This window comes from Dendrobates tinctorius, unplaced genomic scaffold (genome assembly GCF_039654945.1).
Source record: "Dendrobates tinctorius isolate UK_male_01 unplaced genomic scaffold, ASM3965494v1 ptg000019l, whole genome shotgun sequence".
Taxonomy (NCBI): Eukaryota; Metazoa; Chordata; class Amphibia; order Anura; family Dendrobatidae; genus Dendrobates; species Dendrobates tinctorius.
The window spans coordinates 62140907-62160834 of record NW_027361687.1 but is presented as its reverse complement, the minus strand read 5'-3'; the positions used below and the strand labels follow the sequence as shown (position 1 = coordinate 62160834).

The 19928-nt window shown below is 50.2% G+C and overlaps 1 protein-coding gene across 3 annotated transcripts; it reads right to left on the bottom strand.

Annotated features, from left to right (window-relative positions):
• Positions 1-830: 830 nt before the first annotated feature.
• Positions 831-15189, bottom strand: APH1A (aph-1 homolog A, gamma-secretase subunit). Of its 3 annotated transcripts, none has more exons than XM_073567119.1 (7): positions 14952-15189; positions 7267-7437; positions 6677-6750; positions 6032-6154; positions 5339-5466; positions 5093-5216; positions 831-3123 (listed from the first exon to the last, which is right to left on the bottom strand). In XM_073567119.1, the coding sequence occupies exons 1-7, from the start codon at positions 15122-15124 to the stop codon at positions 3059-3061; spliced, it is 858 nt and encodes a 285-aa protein (XP_073423220.1). In that variant the 5' UTR covers positions 15125-15189; the 3' UTR covers positions 831-3058. The 3 variants fall into 3 exon arrangements, with proteins under 3 accessions (XP_073423220.1, XP_073423218.1, XP_073423219.1); XM_073567117.1 differs by lacking the exon at positions 14952-15189 and adding an exon at positions 7523-8010; XM_073567118.1 differs by lacking the exon at positions 14952-15189 and adding an exon at positions 7523-7992 and having other exon boundaries at positions 831-3076.
• Positions 15190-19928: the final 4739 nt, after the last annotated feature.

Genomic DNA, 19928 nt, shown 5'->3' with positions numbered 1-19928 from the left:
TGTACATACATTACTGATCCTGAGTTACATCCTGTATTATACCCCAGATCTGCACTCACTATTCTGCTGGTGCAGTCACTCTGTATATACATTACATTACTGATCCTGAGTTACATCCTGTATTATACCCCAGATCTGCACTCACTATTCTGCTGGTACCGTCACTGTGTACATACATTACTGATCCTGAGTTACATCCTGTATTATACCCCAGATCTGCACTCACTATTCCGCTGGTTCAGTCACTGTGTACATACATTACTGATCCTGTACCGATCCTGAGCTACATCCTGTATTATACTCCAGAGCTGCACTCACTATTCTGCTGGTGCAGTCACTGTGTACATACATTACATTACTGATCCTGAGTTACATCCTGTATTATACTCCAGAGCTGCACTCACTATTCTGCTGGTGCAGTCACTGTGTACATACATTACATTACTGATCCTGTACTGATCCTGAGTTACATCCTGTATTATACCCCAGAGCTGCACTCACTATTCTGCTGGTTCAGTCACTGTGTACATACATTACATTACTGATCCTGAGTTACATCCTGTATTATACCCCAGAGCTGAACTCACTATTCTGCTGGTGCAGTCACTGTACCTACATTACATTACTTATCCTGTACTGATACTGAGTTACCTCCTGTATTATACCCCAGAGCTGCACTCACTATTCTGCTGGTGCGGACACTGTGTACATACATTACTGATCCTGAGTTACAGCCTGTATTATACTCCAGAGCTGCAATCATGCAATCACCACTGTGTACATCCATTGCTGGGTCGCCCCGGACTTGCACATATATAAATACACAGACAACCAAGAAATGTGTCTTTATTGGAGAAACGTATTGCAGGTCTGTATAAACAGTAGTGATCGCTTTGTACATGTTCATTCGCTGCTGATAAGGACGAGGCCGTAGACCCTGCAATGCATAGTCGGATAATGGCTGCGGAAAAACTACAACAAAAAGTCTTTGGATTTCTTCAAAGATAATATAAATAAAATACCTTAGACATTTACGTGGCAGTTGGAACCGGGCCCATTAACCTGCAGGCTTAAAGGGATTGTCCATATGCACCAACTGGGTGGAGTTAATGGAGTTTCCTTCATTTGCCAAAAGCATCTCTCTCTGTGGAGGATGCAAATTGGAAGAGTTTTGAAACGGGTCAAAGAGAAAGCAAAAAACCTGTTGCTCACAGCAACCAATCACATTCTCAGACGATTTGAAAGTTGCATTTGTGAGTGGTTGCCATGGGCAACAAGGACAGTTGTTTTTCATTAATAGTTTCATACATCTGCGTGAATGGCAATAACGGGTACCACGTAGTGTGGATACGCTGTCAGCTATCCTTCCTGGGTGGACAACCCCTTTAAAAGGTGATCCTCCAAATAAAAAGTCTAAATTGTACTGATGGTCTTAAAGGGATACATAACTTTCTTTAGACTCTGTTTTATTCCCTGTGGTATCGTAGACACATTTTACAGAGGCAGCCATCGAGTCTAACCAACACAAGGCTGGTGGCTGCTGGGGGATGTTATAAAAGGGGCTTCAGCCCCCAAAATGGCTGCTTCTATAGCTGGTGATTAATCTGCACCTTTAAGACCCTCTATTACAAACACACCTATAGCCAAGCATCTCAGCAGCAGTAAACCCCCACTATTATCTGACCTCAGCATGCGGACATAACCACGCCTACTTCAAAGGGGTGGGCTTTAATATAACTGAATGATTTTGCCTTTAAGAATGCAATTTACCCACAATGCCGTTAATACTCATTTTAACAGCCTTAAGGCCAATTACAACGCTACTAGAAAATCCCGCCCACCCATATGTGGGTGTGGCTTCAACCGCCTGCTTTCTAACTGGCGCCAATACTCCTATCCATACACAATTGAAAGGGAAACGCCACTTCTCAATTTCCAGGTAAAAAATGTGCCTAAAACATCAAGCACCTGTTTGCTTTATTTCTCTCGTACTGAAATTTCATTCTCCATTCCCAACCAAAGCTACACAAAAAAAAAAAGCGGTGCATGTTGGGAGCTCAGGTGACAGTTGCACAACCCAAGCTCTAGCTCTGCTCTTAAGTCACATGACCGGTGGGTGGAGCCAAGTTGTTTTCTGCTGCCAATAGGAATTTGAAAGCAGCTTTGGTTGTGAGTGGAGGAGCAAAAACAAAAATAACTCAAAACTGGTACGAAACAGTAAACCAAAGCATTTACAAATAAACCGTAGGCTACATATGCAGCTGAGTAAGGGCGTTCGTCCCCTCTTTCCACCTTTAGATGGCGCCCTTTTAGATTTACAGCCAACTCCAAAATAATAAAAAAAAAGAAAAGAAAATTATATATATATCAAGCAGCTACAGATAAAAAAATATATAGGATGCGGCACCAGAATAGATCCTGACATCGCTGAGGTTCGGTAAGTACTGTTAATACGTCAGTGCGGAGTGATCATAGTTCAGTAAAATGAGGGTAGTAGTAGTTACATTTCCACAGATGGATGGGTAGAAAAAACACAAAGGATTGGAAATAGACGGTTTAAAAGGTCCAAAGATCAGTCATCTTCGAGTGAACCATTCTCCACTCACTGTCATGGATGAGAAAAAAATAAATGTCAAGGATGCAAAAACATGTTACAGATGAAACAAAAAGTGGCACAGGTGAAAAAAAAAATTGTCACGGACGGAGAAAATATGGCACAGATGGAGAACAAAAGCCGTAGACCGGTTGAGGATCCCAGTAGTAGTAGTAGACCAGCACACGGACTGACGGATTCAACATGATGAGCAATTCCAGATTGCCCCCACAGCCTGAGTAGGCCCAGAGCCGGCGGCCAGGACGGAAGGAGCAGGAGGCCAACTGAAGAAAATGCCAATAGGAGGTGAGGGGTCTGTACTATCTTCATGGATTTTGGGGGGGGGGGCGACAGAAGAGAAAACAGCAGGGGAGGGGGTGGAGGCCGGCTTCTGGGAGAGTCGAGCACTTGAATGGTGACTCATTTAATGTCTGTAGGTGGCTGCACGGCAGCTGAGCGCGGGCCTCAGTCCTCATTGGGCACCTGGAGAGCAGAATAGACCATAACCTGGTTACTCTCTTGCCGTTTGCCTGCAGAAACAAAACAGTTTCTGTTTTACCTTTTAAGCCACAAGCGGCTCGGGTGCAGGCTTATCCTGCAAAGTTAAAGGGCTGCAGAAAAAGTGTGTGTGTGGGGGAAAGGGGAGATTCAAGTCACCTGTGTAAGTAGTCTGTGGCTCTTCTGTGTGGCCCTCCGCTTCAGGATTGCTAGTGGAGAGCAGAGGTGACGCTACACAGCAGTCGCTGTGTCCACTGACAATTAAGAAGCGGGGAAGGCGGCCAGCCCAGTTTGGTTATCAGTGCAAATATACACTCACTGGCCACTTTATTAGGTACACCTGTCCAACTGTGTGTTAAGACTTAATTTCTAATCAGCCAATCACATGGTGGCAACTCAGTGCATTTAGGCATGTAGACATGGTCAAGACAATCTCCTGCAGTTCAAACCGAGCATCAGTATGGGGAAGAAAGGTGATTTGAGTGCCTTTGAACGTGGCATGATTGTTGGTGCCAGAAGGGCTGGTCTGAGAATTTCAGAAACTGCTGATCTCCTGGGATTTTCACGCACAACCATCTCTAGGGTTTACAGAGAATGGTCCGAAAAAGAAAAAAAATCCAGTGAGCGGCAGTTCTGTGGCCGGAAATGCCAGAGGTCAGAGGAGAATGGGCAGACTGGTTCGAGCTGATAGAAAGGCAACAGTGACTCAAATTGCCACCCGTTACAACCAAGGTAGGCAGAAGAGCATCTCTGAACGCACAGTGCGTCGAACTTTGAGGCAGATGGGCTACAGCAGCAGAAGACCACACTGGGTACCACTCCTCTCAGCTAAGAACAGGAAACTGAGGCTACAATTTGCACAAGCTCATCGAAATTGGACAGTAGAAGATTGGAAAAACGTTGCCTGGTCTGAGGAGTCTCGATTTCTGCTGCGACATTCGGATGGTAGGGTCAGAATTTGGCGTAAACAACATGAAAGCATGGATCCATCCTGCCTTGTATCAACGGTTCAGGCTGGTGGTGGTGGTGTCATGGTGTGGGGAATTTTTTCTGGGCACTCTTTGGGCCCCTTGGTACCAATTGAGCATCGTTGCAACGCCACAGCCTACCTGAGTATTGTTGCTGACCATGTCCATCCCTTTATGACCACAATGTACCCAACATCTGATGGCTACTTTCAGCAGGATAATGCGCCATGTCATAAAGCTCGAATCATCTCAGATTGGTTTCTTGAACATGACAATGAGTTTACTGTACTCAAATGGCCTCCTCAGTCACCAGATCTCAATCCAATAGAGCATCTTTGGGATGTGGTGGAACGGGAGATTCGCATCAGGGATGTGCAGCCGACAAATCTGTGCCAACTGTGTGATGCCATCATGTCAATATGGTCCAAAATCTCTGAGGAATGCTTCCAGCACCTTGTTGAATCTCTGCCACGAAGAATTGAGGCAGTTCTGAAGGCAAAAGGGGGTCCAACCCCTTACTAGCATGGTGTACCTAATAAAGTGGCCAGTGAGTGTATTTTCACTTCATTGTCTCTTTACCCACTTTATCGGTGATATTTATGTGGTGAGGGTGGGGAAGAAAAAATTTTTTTTTTATTTCTAAATACATTTTATTTAATTTACTGCATTTACATATTTATTATATTGAGATAGATATATATTTATTTATTTTCCCTTTTTATGTATCACCCAAAACATCAACAATAACAAAAAAAAACAAAAAAGATGGCCTGGATATATTTTATTTTTTATATAGTCTCTATTTACTGTCTATTTTTATATATATTATTTTATTTTTAATTCCTATTTACTCTATATCCACAGAAGAGACAGCAATGCAAATCTCCTTGTTATTTAAGGGTTAAGCCGTCACTTTTCCCATCTCAGCTGTGCAACACGTCACACATCGGTCACTAGTTGCGTATGAAGCAGGCTGACTCCGTACACTTCTATGCGAAATGTGATGCGCTTGTTAAAAATCCGCCGTACTTACAAGCAAGGCATTTGCGTATGTTGTGGTGGTTGCCTCCAGCAGCCACGAAGGCCCATATTCCCATGCCCAGTGTGATGACGTATATAGGGATCAGGCTGGCCTCGTACCACGGATTCAGGAACGTCTGCCAAAAACAAAAAGGAAATAAGAGAGGAAAAATTTCCAGCGGCTCTGCAGCAGTTGTAAAACTACAACCCCGAACATGTCCTGACACACACTGCAAGTGTGGCACGGTCCCAGACTCACCAACCCAGAGGTAATCAGGTGGCTCAGGACCACAACGACAATGTGGAATGGTTTCCGCTTTTCACAGGCTGCAAAGAAAATGATTCCCCAAAAGGTGTGCAGGAATACAATCGCCATGGTCAGGAATGCTGCAGGGAAGCAATGCCGATCATTACACGGGTCATTAATACGATCTGTCTCAGACTTCTTATTAGATAGCAGGAGCAGAATGGAGAGTTGACCACAAGTGGCCAAGACCAGTTGTCGGACCTGCACTTACTAAATACATCCATGACAAAGTATCTTCATTTTGATCCAGTCACAACGTCAGAAGACGCTGTTTGCATAGGTAGTTGCCATCTGTGTTATACAGCCGACACCTGCTTTCAACAGCTGGGATCAGAGAGGTCTCTGAACTTGGCCCACATTCAAAAGTGACCGCGGCATCTATACACTTACACACAGGGGTCCCTCTGCCACCTCATCTGCTCCCCCATGACATGGCTGTGGAATGCTGATGAGTTGCCAGAGACCCTCTCCGACCCCGGTCATATATCTAATCCTGAGGATATGGAGCCATCCTTCCCTGCAGGGGATGCTCCTCCTCTCTGATGTTGCCTCTGGTAACACTTAATAATAATAATAATAATCTTTATTTATATAGTGCCAACATATTCCGCAGCGCTTTACAGTTTAACAGTTTCAAAATCTTACCTGAAGTTAGAAAATAATACTGGGAATCTCCATGGACACCCACAATGCCGGGGCCAACAGCATCTGCCAGGATGTTAATGACAGAGAAAACTCCGCTAATGATCCCGAACGAGAAGCCGGACACTTCAAAGACAAGACAAAAGATCACTGCAAGAGCGAGATCAGATCACAGAGATCACCGTGATCCTACAGCGCAGAAGCGAGATCAGATCAGAGATCACTGTGATCCTACAGCGCAGAAGCGAGATCAGATCACAGAGATCACCGTGATCCTACAGCGCAGGAGCGAGATCAGATCACAGAGATCACCGCGATCCTACAGCGCAGGAGCGAGATCAGATCACAGAGATCACCGCGATCCTACAGCGCAGAAGCGACATCAGATCAGAGATCACCGCGATCCTACAGCGCAAAAGCGAGATCAGATCACAGAGATCACTGCGATCCTACAGCGCAAAAGCGAGATCAGATCACAGAGATCACCGCGATCCTACAGCGCATTAGCGAGATCAGATCACAGAGATCATCCTGATCCTACAGCGCAGGAGCGAAATAAGATCACAGAGATCATCCTGATCCAACAGCACAGGAGCAAAATCACATTGTGGGTATCAACAATCCTACAGCGCAGTAACATCTGCTCACCATAAGCCATCTGCCCGATGGAGATAGGAGATCGTCCGTCCTCGCTGATGGTGGCCAGGCCCTCGTCCGCCTTCCTGTAGAGAAGAGTCAGAGGTAATAATACTCCATAGCTTGGCCACATGAACAAAGCTATGCCGCCTTTTTACTCTGCACCACGTGGCATCTAATCTAAGTGTTCGCCAATCGATGAAGTGGATGTTAGTGGTCACATGATAGTTGCTGTGTGAGGGGGGACAAAAGGAAAAAAGGCATGGTTCACTGCCGTCCACCCCTTTAGATGCCGCTGATCATTTCTGACTGCAGCATATAAATGGTGAGATCTGGGGTGACAAGGAGGTTGACATGCCAGCGAGAGGGGCACAAAGAGGGCCCAGTCATCACGCGGTACATTGATTGCAGGTCTATATCCCTGAGGAAGCACTAAAAAAAAAAAAAAAAAATCTAAAAAAAATACCTATAATAGCTTTTGTTTTTTAGCAAAATATCTACTATAGAAATAAAATATTTAAAAAAAATAATTAAAAATATATAAAAAAATAAACACAAAGGTTTCCACTAACTGACAGCAAGCAGTGGTGAGTGGCACTTACTTTAGCAGCCTGTAGTAGGCGTACCGGAAGGTTTCCTGCAGCAGGACGGAGATGGCTGCCCCAAATATTAACAAGCCGTACTGGAGGCGGGAATCGTTCCGGTCACTGACTTGGACGGAGATGAACCAGATCAAAGAGGAGAAGAGCACCGACACCAACCAGAAGAACGAGCTGCCGGGAGGGGAGAGAGGTAAGATGTCACAGTGTTAACCAACGGGTACGAATAAAGTTACAACAGTACAAAAAGATCTGCTACCTTCTAATAGTTTGTGCTTCAATCCGACCCCTCCTCCCTAGCTCTGCTGGCTGTGACCAGACATGACTGATACAAGCGAGGTTTCCATTCACTGACAAGTACAGGCCTGACCTGAAACACTCTGCGCTGCTGTGCGCACTGCGAGCTCCTCCATCAGTCACAGGTCCTCCTTCTCTATATGAGATGGTACAGGCCTGGCCTGAAACACTTTGCGCTGCTGTGAGATCCTCCATCAGTCACAGGTCCTCCTCTATATGATGATACAGGCCTGGCCTGAAACACTTTGCGCTGCTTTGAGATCCTCCATCAGTCACAGGTCCTCCTTCTCTATATGATGATACAGGCCTGGCCTGAAACACTCTGCGCTGCTGTGAGATCCTACATCAGTCACCTGTCCTCCTTCTCTATATAAGATGGCACAGGCCTGGCCTGAAACACTCTGCGCTGCTGTGAGATCCTCCATCAGTCACTTGTCATCCTTCTCTATATAGGATGGTACAGGCCTGGCCTGAAACACTCTGCGCTGCTGTGAGATCCTACATCAGTCACCTGTCCTCCTTCTCTATATAAGATGGCACAGGCCTGGCCTGAAACACTCTGCGCTGCTGTGAGATCCTCCATCAGTCACTTGTCATCCTTCTCTATATAGGATGGTACAGGCCTGGCCTGAAACACTCTGCGCTGCTGTGAGATCCTACATCAGTCACCTGTCCTCCTTCTCTATATAAGATGGCACAGGCCTGGCCTGAAACACTCTGCGCTGCTGTGAGATCCTCCATCAGTCACTTGTCATCCTTCTCTATATAGGATGGTACAGGCCTGGCCTGAAACACTCTGCGCTGCTGTGAGATCCTCCATTAGTCACCTGTCCTCCTTCTCTATATGAGATGGCACAGGCCTGGCCTGAAACACTCTGCGCTGCTGTGAGATCCTCCCATCAGTCACCTGTCCTCCTTCTCTATATAGGATGGTACAGGCCTGGCCTGAAACACTCTGCGCTGCTGTGAGATCCTCCATCAGTCACCTGTCCTCCTTCTCTATATAGGATGGTACAGGCCTGGCCTGAAACACTCTGCGCTGCTGTGAGATCCTCCATCAGTCACCTGTCCTCCTTCTCTATATGAGATGGCACAGGCCTGGCCTGAAACACTCTGCGCTGCTGTGAGCACTGCGAGCTCCTCCATCAGTCACAGGTCCTCCTTCTCTATATGAGCTGGCATAGGCCTGACCTGAAACACTCTGCGCTGCTGTGAGCTCCTCCATCAGTCACAGGTCCTCTTCCTCTATATGAGATGGCACAGGTCTGGCCTGAAACACTCTGCGCTGCTGCGAGCTCCTCCATCAGTCACAGGTCCTCCTTCTCTATAGAGGATGGTACAGGCCTGGCCTGAAACACTCTGCGCTGCTGTGCGCACTGTGAGCTCCTCCATCAGTCACAGGTCCTCCTCTATATGATGATACAGGCCTGGCCTGAAACACTCTGCGCTGCTGTGAGCACTGCGAGCTCCTCCATCAGTCTCAGGTCCTCCTCTATATAGGATGGTACAGGCCTGGCCTGAAACACTCTGCGCTGCTGTGCGCACTGCGAGCTCCTCCATCAGTCACAGGTCCTCCTTCTCTATATGAGCTGGCATAGGCCTGACCTGAAACACTCTGCGCTGCTGTGAGCTCCTCCATCAATCACAGGTCCTCTTCCTCTATATGAGATGGCACAGGTCTGGCCTGAAACACTCTGCGCTGCTGCGAGCTCCTCCATCAGTCACAGGTCCTCCTTCTCTATAGAGGATGGTACAGGCCTGGCCTGAAACACTCTGCGCTGCTGTGCGCTCCTCCATCAGTCACAGGTCCTCCTTCTCTATATGATGATACAGGCCTGGCCTGAAACACTTTGCGCTGCTGTGAGATCCTCCACCAGTCACCTGTCCTCCTCTATATGAGATGGCACAGGCCTGGCCTGAAACACTCTGCGCTGCTGTGAGATCCTCTATCAGTCACCTGTCCTCCTTCTCTATATAGGATGGTACAGGTCTGGCCTGAAACACTCTGCGCTGCTGTGAGATCCTCCATCAGTCACCTGTCCTTCTCTATATGAGATGGCACAGGCCTGGCCTGAAACACTCTGCGCTGCTGTGAGCTCCTCCATCAGTCACAGGTCCTCCTTCTCTATATGATGATACAGGCCTGGCCTGAAACACTTTGCGCTGCTGTGAGCTCCTCCATCAGTCACAGGTCCTCCTTCTCTATATGAGATGGTACAGGCCTGGCCTGAAACACTCTGCGCTGCTGTGAGATCCTCCATCAGTCACCTGTCATCCTTCTCTATATAGGATGGTACAGGCCTGGCCTGAAACACTCTGCGCTGCTGTGAGATCCTCCATCAGTCACCTGTCCTCCTTCTCTATATAGGATGGTACAGGCCTGGCCTGAAACACTCTGCGCTGCTGTGAGATCCTCCATCAGTCACCTGTCCTCCTTCTCTATATGAGATGGCACAGGCCTGGCCTGAAACACTCTGCGCTGCTGTGAGATCCTCCATCAGTCACCTGTCCTCCTTCTCTATATAGGATGGTACAGGCCTGGCCTGAAACACTCTGCGCTGCTGTGAGATCCTCCATCAGTCACCTGTCCTCCTTCTCTATATAGGATGGTACAGGCCTGGCCTGAAACACTCTGCGCTGCTGTGAGCACTGCGAGCTCCTCCATCAGTCACAGGTCCTCCTTCTCTATATAGGATGGTACAGGCCTGGCCTGAAACACTCTGCGCTGCTGTGCGCACTGTGAGCTCCTCCATCAGTCACAGGTCCTCCTTCTCTATATGATGATACAGGCCTGGCCTGAAACACTCTGCGCAGCTGTGAGCACTGCGAGCTCCTCCATCAGTCACAGGTCCTCTTCCTCTATATGAGCTGGCATAGGCCTGACCTGAAACACTCTGCGCTGCTGTGAGCTCCTCCATCAGTCACAGGTCCTCCTTCTCTATATGATGATACAGGTCTGGCCTGAAACACTCTGCGCTGCTGTGAGCACTGCGAGCTCCTCCATCAGTCACAGGTCCTCCTTCTCTATAGAGGATGGTACAGGCCTGGCCTGAAACACTCCGCGCTGCTGTGCGCACTGTGAGCTCCTCCATCAGTCACAGGTCCTCCTTCTCTATATGATGATACAGGCCTGGCCTGAAACACTTTGCGCTGCTGTGAGATCCTCCATCAGTCACCTGTCCTCCTTCTCTATATGAGATGGCACAGGCCTGGCCTGAAACACTCTGCGCTGCTGTGAGATCTTCCATCAGTCACCTGTCCTCCTTCTCTATATAGGATGGTACAGGCCTGGCCTGAAACACTCAGCGCTGCTGTGAGATCCTCCATCAGTCACCTGTCCTCCTTCTCTATATGAGATGGCACAGGCCTGGCCTGAAACACTCTGAGCTGCTGTGAGCTCCTCCATCAGTCACAGGTCCTCCTTCTCTATATAGGATGGTACAGGCCTGGCCTGAAACACTCTGCGCTGCTGTGAGATCCTCCATCAGTCACAGGTCCTCCTTCTCTATATGAGATGGCTCAGGCCTGGCCTGAAACACTCTGCGCTGCTGTGAGCTCCTCCATCAGTCACAGGTCCTCCTTCTCTATATAGGATGGTACAGGCCTGACCTGAAACACTCTGCGCTGCTGTGAGCTCCTCCATCAGTCACAGGTCCTCTTCCTCTATATGAGATGGTACAGGTCTGGCCTGAAACACTCTGCACTGCTGCGAGCTCCTCCATCAGTCACAGGTCCTACTTCTCTATAGAGAATGGTACAGGCCTGGCCTGAAACACTCTGCGCTGCTGTGCGCACTGTGAGCTCCTCCATCAGTCACAGGTCCTCCTTCTCTATATGATGATACAGGCCTGGCCTGAAACACTTTGCGCTGCTGTGAGATCCTCCATCAGTCACCTGTCCTCCTTCTCTATATGAGATGGCACAGGCCTGGCCTGAAACACTCTGCGCTGCTGTGAGATCCTCTATCAGTCACCTGTCATCCTTCTCTATATAGGATGACACAGGCCTGGCCTGAAACACTCTGCGCTGCTGTGAGATCCTCCATCAGTCACAGGTCCTCCTCTATATAGGATGGTACAGGCCTGACCTGAAACACTCTGCGCTGCTGCGAGCTCCTCCATCAGTCACAGGTCCTCCTCTATAGAGGATGGTACAGGCCTGGCCTGAAACACTCTGCGCTGCTGTGCGCACTGTGAGCTCCTCCATCAGTCACAGGTCCTCCTTCTCTATATGATGATACAGGCCTGGCCTGAAACACTCTGCGCTGCTGTGAGCACTGCGAGCTCCTCCATCAGTCACAGGTCCTCCTTCTCTATATAGGATGGTACAGGCCTGGCCTGAAACACTCTGCGCTGCTGTGAGATCCTCCATCAATCACCTGTCCTCCTTCTCTATATGAGATGGCACAGGCCTGGCCTGAAACACTCTGCGCTGCTGTGAGATCCTCCATCAGTCACAGGTCCTCCTCTATATAGGATGGTACAGGCCTGACCTGAAACACTCTGCGCTGCTGCGAGCTCCTCCATCAGTCACCTGTCCTCCTTCTCTATATAGGATGGTACAGGCCTGGCCTGAAACACTCTGCCCTGCTGTGAGATCCTCCATCAGTCACCTGTCATCCTTCTCTATATAGGATGACACAGGCCTGGCCTGAAACACTCTGCGCTGCTGTGAGATCCTCCATCAGTCACAGGTCCTCCTCTATATAGGATGGTACAGGCCTGACCTGAAACACTCTGCGCTGCTGCGAGCTCCTCCATCAGTCACAGGTCCTCCTCTATAGAGGATGGTACAGGCCTGGCCTGAAACACTCTGCGCTGCTGTGCGCACTGTGAGCTCCTCCATCAGTCACAGGTCCTCCTTCTCTACATGATGATACAGGCCTGGCCTGAAACACTCTGCGCTGCTGTGAGCACTGCGAGCTCCTCCATCAGTCACAGGTCCTCCTTCTCTATATAGGATGGTACAGGCCTGGCCTGAAACACTCTGCGCTGCTGTGAGATCCTCCATCAGTCACCTGTCCTCCTTCTCTATATGAGATGGCACAGGCCTGGCCTGAAACACTCTTCGCTGCTGTGAGATCCTCCATCAGTCATAGGTCCACCTCTATATAGGATGGTACAGGCCTGACCTGAAACACTCTGCGCTGCTGCGAGCTCCTCCATCAGTCACAGGTCCTCCTTCTCTATAGAGGATGGTACAGGCCTGACCTGAAACACTCTGCGCTGCTGCGAGCTCCTCCATCAGTCACCTGTCATCCTTCTCTATATAGGATGACACAGGCCTGACCTGAAACACTCTGCGCTGCTGCGAGCTCCTCCATCAGTCACAGGTCCTCCTTCTCTATAGAGGATGGTACAGGTCTGGCCTGAAACACTCTGCGCTGCTGTGAGCTCCTCCATCAGTCACAGGTCCTCCTCTATATAGGATGGTACAGGCCTGACCTGAAACACTCTGCGCTGCTGCGAGCTCCTCCATCAGTCACAGGTCCTCCTTCTCTATAGAGGATGGTATAGGCCTGACCTGAAACACTCTGCGCTGCTGCGAGCTCCTCCATCAGTCACAGGTCCTCCTTCTCTATAGAGGATGGTACAGGCCTGACCCGAAACACTCTGCGCTGCTGCGAGCTCCTCCATCAGTCACAGGTCCTCCTCTATATAGGATGGTACAGGCCTGGCCTGAAACACTCTGCGCTGCTGCGAGCTCCTCCATCAGTCACAGGTCCTCCTCTATAGAGGATGGTACAGGCCTGGCCTGAAACACTCTGCGCTGCTGCGAGCTCCTCCATCAGTCACAGGTCCTCCTTCTCTATAGAGGATGGTACAGGTCTGGCCTGAAACACTCTGCGCTGCTGCGAGCTCCTCCATCAGTCACAGGTCCTCCTCTATATAGGATGGTACAGGCCTGGCCTGAAAAACTCTGCGCTGCTGTGAGATCCTCCATCAGTCACAGGTCCTCCTCTATAGAGGATGGTACAGGCCTGGCCTGAAACACTCTGCGCTGCTGTGAGCTCCTCCATCAGTCACAGGTCCTCTTCCTCTATATAGGATGGTACAGGCCTGGCCTGAAACACTCTGCGCTGCTGCGAGCTCCTCCATCAGTCACAGGTCCTCCTCTATAGAGGATGGTACAGGCCTGGCCTGAAACACTCTGCGCTGCTGTGAGCTCCTCCATCAGTCACAGGTCCTCTTCCTCTATATAGGATGGTACAGGCCTGGCCTGAAACACTCTGCGCTGCTGCGAGCTCCTCCATCAGTCACAGGTCCTCCTTCTCTATAGAGGATGGTACAGGTCTGGCCTGAAACACTCTGCGCTGCTGTGAGATCCTCCATCAGTCACAGGTCCTCTTCCTCTATATAGGATGGTACAGGCCTGGCCTGAAACACTCTGCGCTGCTGCGAGCTCCTCCATCAGTCACAGGTCCTCCTTCTCTATAGAGGATGGTACAGGTCTGGCCTGAAACACTCTGCGCTGCTGTGAGATCCTCCATCAGTCACAGGTCCTCCTCTATACAGGATGGTACAGGCCTGGCCTGAAACACTCTGCGCTGCTGCGAGCTCCTCCATCAGTCACAGGTCCTCCTCTATAGAGGATGGTACAGGCCTGGCCTGAAACACTCTGCGCTGCTGTGCGCACTGTGAGCTCCTCCATCAGTCACAGGTCCTCCTTCTCTACATGATGATACAGGCCTGGCCTGAAACACTCTGCGCTGCTGTGAGCACTGTGAGCTCCTCCATCAGTCACAGGTCCTCTTCCTCTATATAGGATGGTACAGGCCTGGCCTGAAACACTCTGCGCTGCTGCGAGCTCCTCCATCAGTCACAGGTCCTCCTTCTCTATAGAGGATGGTACAGGTCTGGCCTGAAACACTCTGCGCTGCTGTGAGATCCTCCATCAGTCACAGGTCCTCTTCCTCTATATAGGATGGTACAGGCCTGGCCTGAAACACTCTGCGCTGCTGCGAGCTCCTCCATCAGTCACAGGTCCTCCTTCTCTATACAGGATGGTACAGGCCTGGCCTGAAACACTGCGCTGCTGTGAGATCCTCCATCAGTCACAGGTCCTCCTCTATACAGGATGGTACAGGCCTGGCCTGAAACACTCTGCGCTGCTGCGAGCTCCTCCATCAGTCACAGGTCCTCCTCTATAGAGGATGGTACAGGCCTGGCCTGAAACACTCTGCGCTGCTGTGTGCACTCATCCCCTCACGGTCAGCTGACTGTCCTCCATGCCTCATCTCACATCCTGACCCATCACACAGATAGTCCCTCTGCCTCTCCTGAAACACTCTGTACACAGCAGCACTATCAGCGCCTTCCTATAACTATTCACTATCCAGAGGGAATAAAAGCAATAAGGCGGCCCGCCACAGAGCACCAGGACTACCATACCCAGCCACCAGGATGATAACTCTCAGCGGGTCCCCGGCAATAGTCATGATAAATAGCGACAGCGCAGGCCCGAAGGCCACAAAGGTGCAGCCGAAAAACACAGCCAGCCCCATCTTCCCGGAGCGCCACTTCCGCCTCCCCTGTACGGAGGCCGGCGAGGAACAGCGCATCATTCCAAGGCATGCCGGGAGATGTAGTCTTCCCCTACTGGCTGTAGGCGCTGAGCTGAGTAGTTTTTCTCTCCACAGTCACCCGTGGGTTAGTCGTGTCCTGTGTGCATCTAACATAAGCGCTCACTCCCCTCACGGTCCCACCCGCCACACAACGTTACAAGATGGAGTCTTATCTCCACAATGTATTTATTTGTGAGAAGTTTAATAATGAATTACAGAAATATACAAAAATATTCAGGATTGAGAGTCCTCAGTAGTTGATACCTTTTAATGGCTAACTGAAAAGATGGTAATACATTGCAAGCTTTCGAGACTACTCAGGTCTCTTCATCAGGCTAGACTAATACAAAATCTGAAGTCACATATTTATGCACAATACAGCCTAGAAAAAATGCAATAGATAAGACAAGTGACGTGAAGCAGAACTATAGGGAGAAACATAAATATAAACATTGGACCAGTTCATAGATAAGGAGTCTGGATGTTTTATGGTCCTCTGATTGGGGTCTAGTTCTGTGTTGCCCTGCAAGGTTTTAAAAGGAAATTCCTTAATTGATGTAAAAAGACATAAATCCATGCGACACATTCATTCCAGCACTGAGAGTGTCAAAGTTCGTCATAAATTTGTACTCCCAAACTCGTCTCTCTATCTGAGATGTGAAGTTACCTTTCAATACCAGTAATTTCATATCCATGCTGCTGTGATCAGGGATACAGAAATGTTTTGCCACAGGTAGATCCATTCTTTTTTTCTCTTATTGTGTGGTGATGAGAATTCATCCTTGTTCTAAGCTTTTGCCCTGTCTCCCCCACATACAGACCCCCAGTTGGACATTTAGTACAAATAATTAAGTACACCACATTAGATGTGGTGTACTTAATTATTTGTACTAAATGTCCAACTGGGGGTCTGTATGTGGGGGAGACAGGGCAAAAGCTTAGAACAAGGATGAATGCTCATCGTCACACAATAAGAGAAAAAAGAATGGATCTACCTGTGGCAAAACATTTCTGTATCCCTGATCACAGCAGCATGGATATGAAATTACTGGTATTGAAAGGTAACTTCACATCTCAGATAGAGAGACGAGTTTGGGAGTACAAATTTATGACGAACTTTGACACTCTCAGTGCTGGAATGAATGTGTCGCATGGATTTATGTCTTTTTACATCAATTAAGGAATTTCCTTTTAAAACCTTGCAGGGCAACACAGAACTAGACCCCAATCAGAGGACCATAAAACATCCAGACTCCTTATCTATGAACTGGTCCAATGTTTATATTTATGTTTCTCCCTATAGTTCTGCTTCACGTCACTTGTCTTATCTATTGCATTTTTTCTAGGCTGTATTGTGCATAAATATGTGACTTCAGATTTTGTATTAGTCTAGCCTGATGAAGAGACCTGAGTAGTCTCGAAAGCTTGCAATGTATTACCATCTTTTCAGTTAGCCATTAAAAGGTATCAACTACTGAGGACTCTCAATCCTGAATATTTTTCTATCTACTGGCTAACACGGTACAAAGATATACATCTTTCCTGTATCAGAAATATACAAGTGACTAAAAATGGGCATGGAAGGGGCACAGAGGAGGTATCACAGGGGAACAGAGGAGGTATCACAGGGGGCACAGAAGGAGTGTCACAGGGTAACAGAGGAGGTATCACAGGGGGCACAGAGGGGGTATCACAGGGGGCACAGAGGGAGTATCACAGGGGGCACAGAGGGTGTATCACGGGGCACAGAGGAGGTATCACAGAGGGTGTATCACAGAGGGAGTATCACAGGGGCACAGAGGGTGTATCACAGGGGGCACAGAGGGTGTATCACAGGGGGCACAGGGAGTATCACAGGGGGCACAGAGGGGGTATCACAGGGGGCACAGAGGGAGTATCACAGGGGGCACAGAGGGAGTATCACAGGGGGCACAGAGGAGGTATCACAGGGGGCACAGGGTGTATCACAGGGGGCACAGAGGGAGTATCACAGGGGGCACAGGGAGTATCACAGGGGGCACAGAGGGAGTATCACAGGGGGCACAGAGGGAGTATCACGGGGCACAGAGGGTGTATCACAGGGGGCACAGAGGGAGTATCACAGGGGGCACAGAGGGAGTATCACAGGGGGCACAGAGGGAGTATCACAGGGGGCACAGAGGGAGTAGCACAGGGGGCACAGGGTGTATCACAGGGGGCACAGAGGGTGTATCACAGGGGGCACAGAGGGTGTATCACAGGGGGCACAGAGGGAGTATCACAGGGGGCACAGAGGGAGTATCACAGGGGGCACAGAGGGTGTATCACAGGGGGCACAGAGGGTGTATCACAGGGGGCACAGAGAGTGTATCACAGGGGGCACAGAGGGAGTATCACAGGGGGAACAGAGGGAGTATCACAGGGGGCACAGAGAGTATCACTCGGGGCACAGAGGGTGTATCACAGGGGGCACAGAGGGTGTATCACAGTGGGCACAGAGGGTGTATCACAGTGGGCACAGAGGGGGTATCACAGGGGGCACAGAGGGAGTAGGCGCTGAGCTGAGTAGTTTTTCTCTCCACAGTCACCCGTGGGTCAGTCGTGTCCTGTGTGCATCTAACATAAGCGCTCACTCCCCTCACGGTCCCACCCGCCACACAACGTTACAAGATGGAGTCTTATCTCCACAATGTATTTATTTGTGAGAAGTTTAATAATGAATTACAGAAATATACAAGTGACTAAAAATGGGCATGGAAGGGGCACAGAGGAGGTATCACAGGGGAACAGAGGAGGTATCACAGGGGGCACAGAAGGAGTGTCACAGGGTAACAGAGGAGGTATCACAGGGGGCACAGAGGGGGTATCACAGGGGGCACAGAGGGAGTATCACAGGGGGCACAGAAGGAGTGTCACAGGGTAACAGAGGAGGTATCACAGGGGGCACAGAGGGGGTATCACAGGGGGCACAGAGGGAGTATCACAGGGGGCACAGAGGGTGTATCACAGGGGGCACAGAGGAGGTATCACAGAGGGTGTATCACAGAGGGAGTATCACAGGGGCACAGAGGGTGTATCACAGGGGGCACAGAGGGTGTATCACAGGGGGCACAGAGGGTGTATCACAGGGGGCACAGGGAGTATCACAGGGGGCACAGAGGGTGTATCACAGGGGGCACAGAGGGGGTATCACAGGGGGCACAGAGGGGGTATCACAGGGGGCACAGAGGGTGTATCACAGGGGGCACAGAGGGTGTATCACAGGGGGCACAGAGGGAGTATCACAGGGGGCACAGAGGAGGTATCACAGGGGGCACAGGGTGTATCACAGTGGGCACAGAGGGAGTATCACAGGGGGCACAGGGAGTATCACAGGGGGCACAGAGGGAGTATCACAGGGGGCACAGAGGGAGTATCACGGGGCACAGAGGGAGTATCACAGGGGGCACAGAGGGAGTATCACGGGGCACAGAGGGTGTATCACAGGGGGCACAGAGGGAGTATCACAGGGGGCACAGAGGGAGTATCACAGGGGGCACAGAGGGAGTATCACAGGGGGCACAGAGGGAGTAGCACAGGGGGCACAGGGTGTATCACAGGGGGCACAGAGGGTGTATCACAGGGGGCACAGAGGGTGTATCACAGGGGGCACAGAGGGTGTATCACAGGGGGCACAGAGGGAGTATCACAGGGGGCACAGAGGGAGTATCACAGGGGGCACAGAGGGAGTATCACAGGGGGCACAGAGGGTGTATCACAGGGGGCACAGAGGGTGTATCACAGGGGGCACAGAGGGTGTATCACAGGGGGCACAGAGGGAGTATCACAGGGGGCACAGAGGGTGTATCACAGGGGGCACAGAGGGAGTATCACAGGGGGCACAGAGGGAGTATCACAGGGGGCACAGAGGGAGTATCACAGGGGGCACAGAGAGTGTATCACAGGGGGCACAGAGGGAGTATCATAGGGGGAACAGAGGGAGTATCACAGGGGGCACAGAGAGTATCACTCGGGGCACAGAGGGTGTATCACAGTGGGCACAGAGGGTGTATCACAGTGGGCACAGAGGGTGTATCACAGTGGGTACAGAGGGGGTATCACAGGGGGCACAGAGGGAGTATCACGGGGCACAGAGAGTGTATCAGGGGGCACAGATGGTGTATTACAGGGGCTCAGATGGAGTATCACAGGGGGCACAGATGGTGTATCACAGGGGCAACAGATGGAGTATCATAGGTGGCACAGAGGGTGTATCACATGGGGCACAGAGGGAGTATCACAGGCGGCACAGAAGGAGTATCACGGGGCACAGAGTGGGTATTACAGGAGTTACAGAAGGAGTATCATGGGGGCACAGAGGGTGTATCACAGGGGACACAGAGGGAGTATCACAGGGGGGGTATCACAGGGCACAGAGGGAGTATCACAGGGGGGTATCACAGGGCACAGGGGGTGTATCACAGAGGGAGTATCATATAGGGTACAGAGGGAGTATCACGGGGGGCACAGAGGAGGTATCTCAGGGGGCACAGAGGGAGTATCACAGGGGGCACAGAGGGAGTATCACAGGGGGCACAGAGGGAGTATCACAGGGGGCACAGAGGGTGTATCACAGGGTCCACCGGTCTGGAGCACAATGTGATGTTCAGAACAATATCAAAGTGGTGCTGGCAAGCCAGATGTTGTGGTGCACTCTGGGAGATAACATGGCCCCCAAAATTTGGGATTAGGTGGAAACAGATCCAATAGACACTAGCTCCGCGGTCTGTGGCACAGTGGTTCCACAAACCACGTCCGTGACAACTGCTCCTACAGTGGGGGAAAT

Excerpts from the sequence above, each read along its gene's own strand:
- APH1A (XM_073567117.1), bottom strand. The coding sequence starts at position 7,755 with ATGGAGGATCTCACAGCAGCGCAAAGTGTTTCAGGCCAGGCCTGTACC. Across the intron at positions 7,438-7,522 it reads GAAGCACAAACTATTAGAAG|CTCGTTCTTCTGGTTGGTGT; the intron begins GTAGCAGATCTT and ends CCCTCCCGGCAG. Across the intron at positions 5,217-5,338 it reads ACCTGATTACCTCTGGGTTG|ACGTTCCTGAATCCGTGGTA; the intron begins GTGAGTCTGGGA and ends TGTTTTTGGCAG.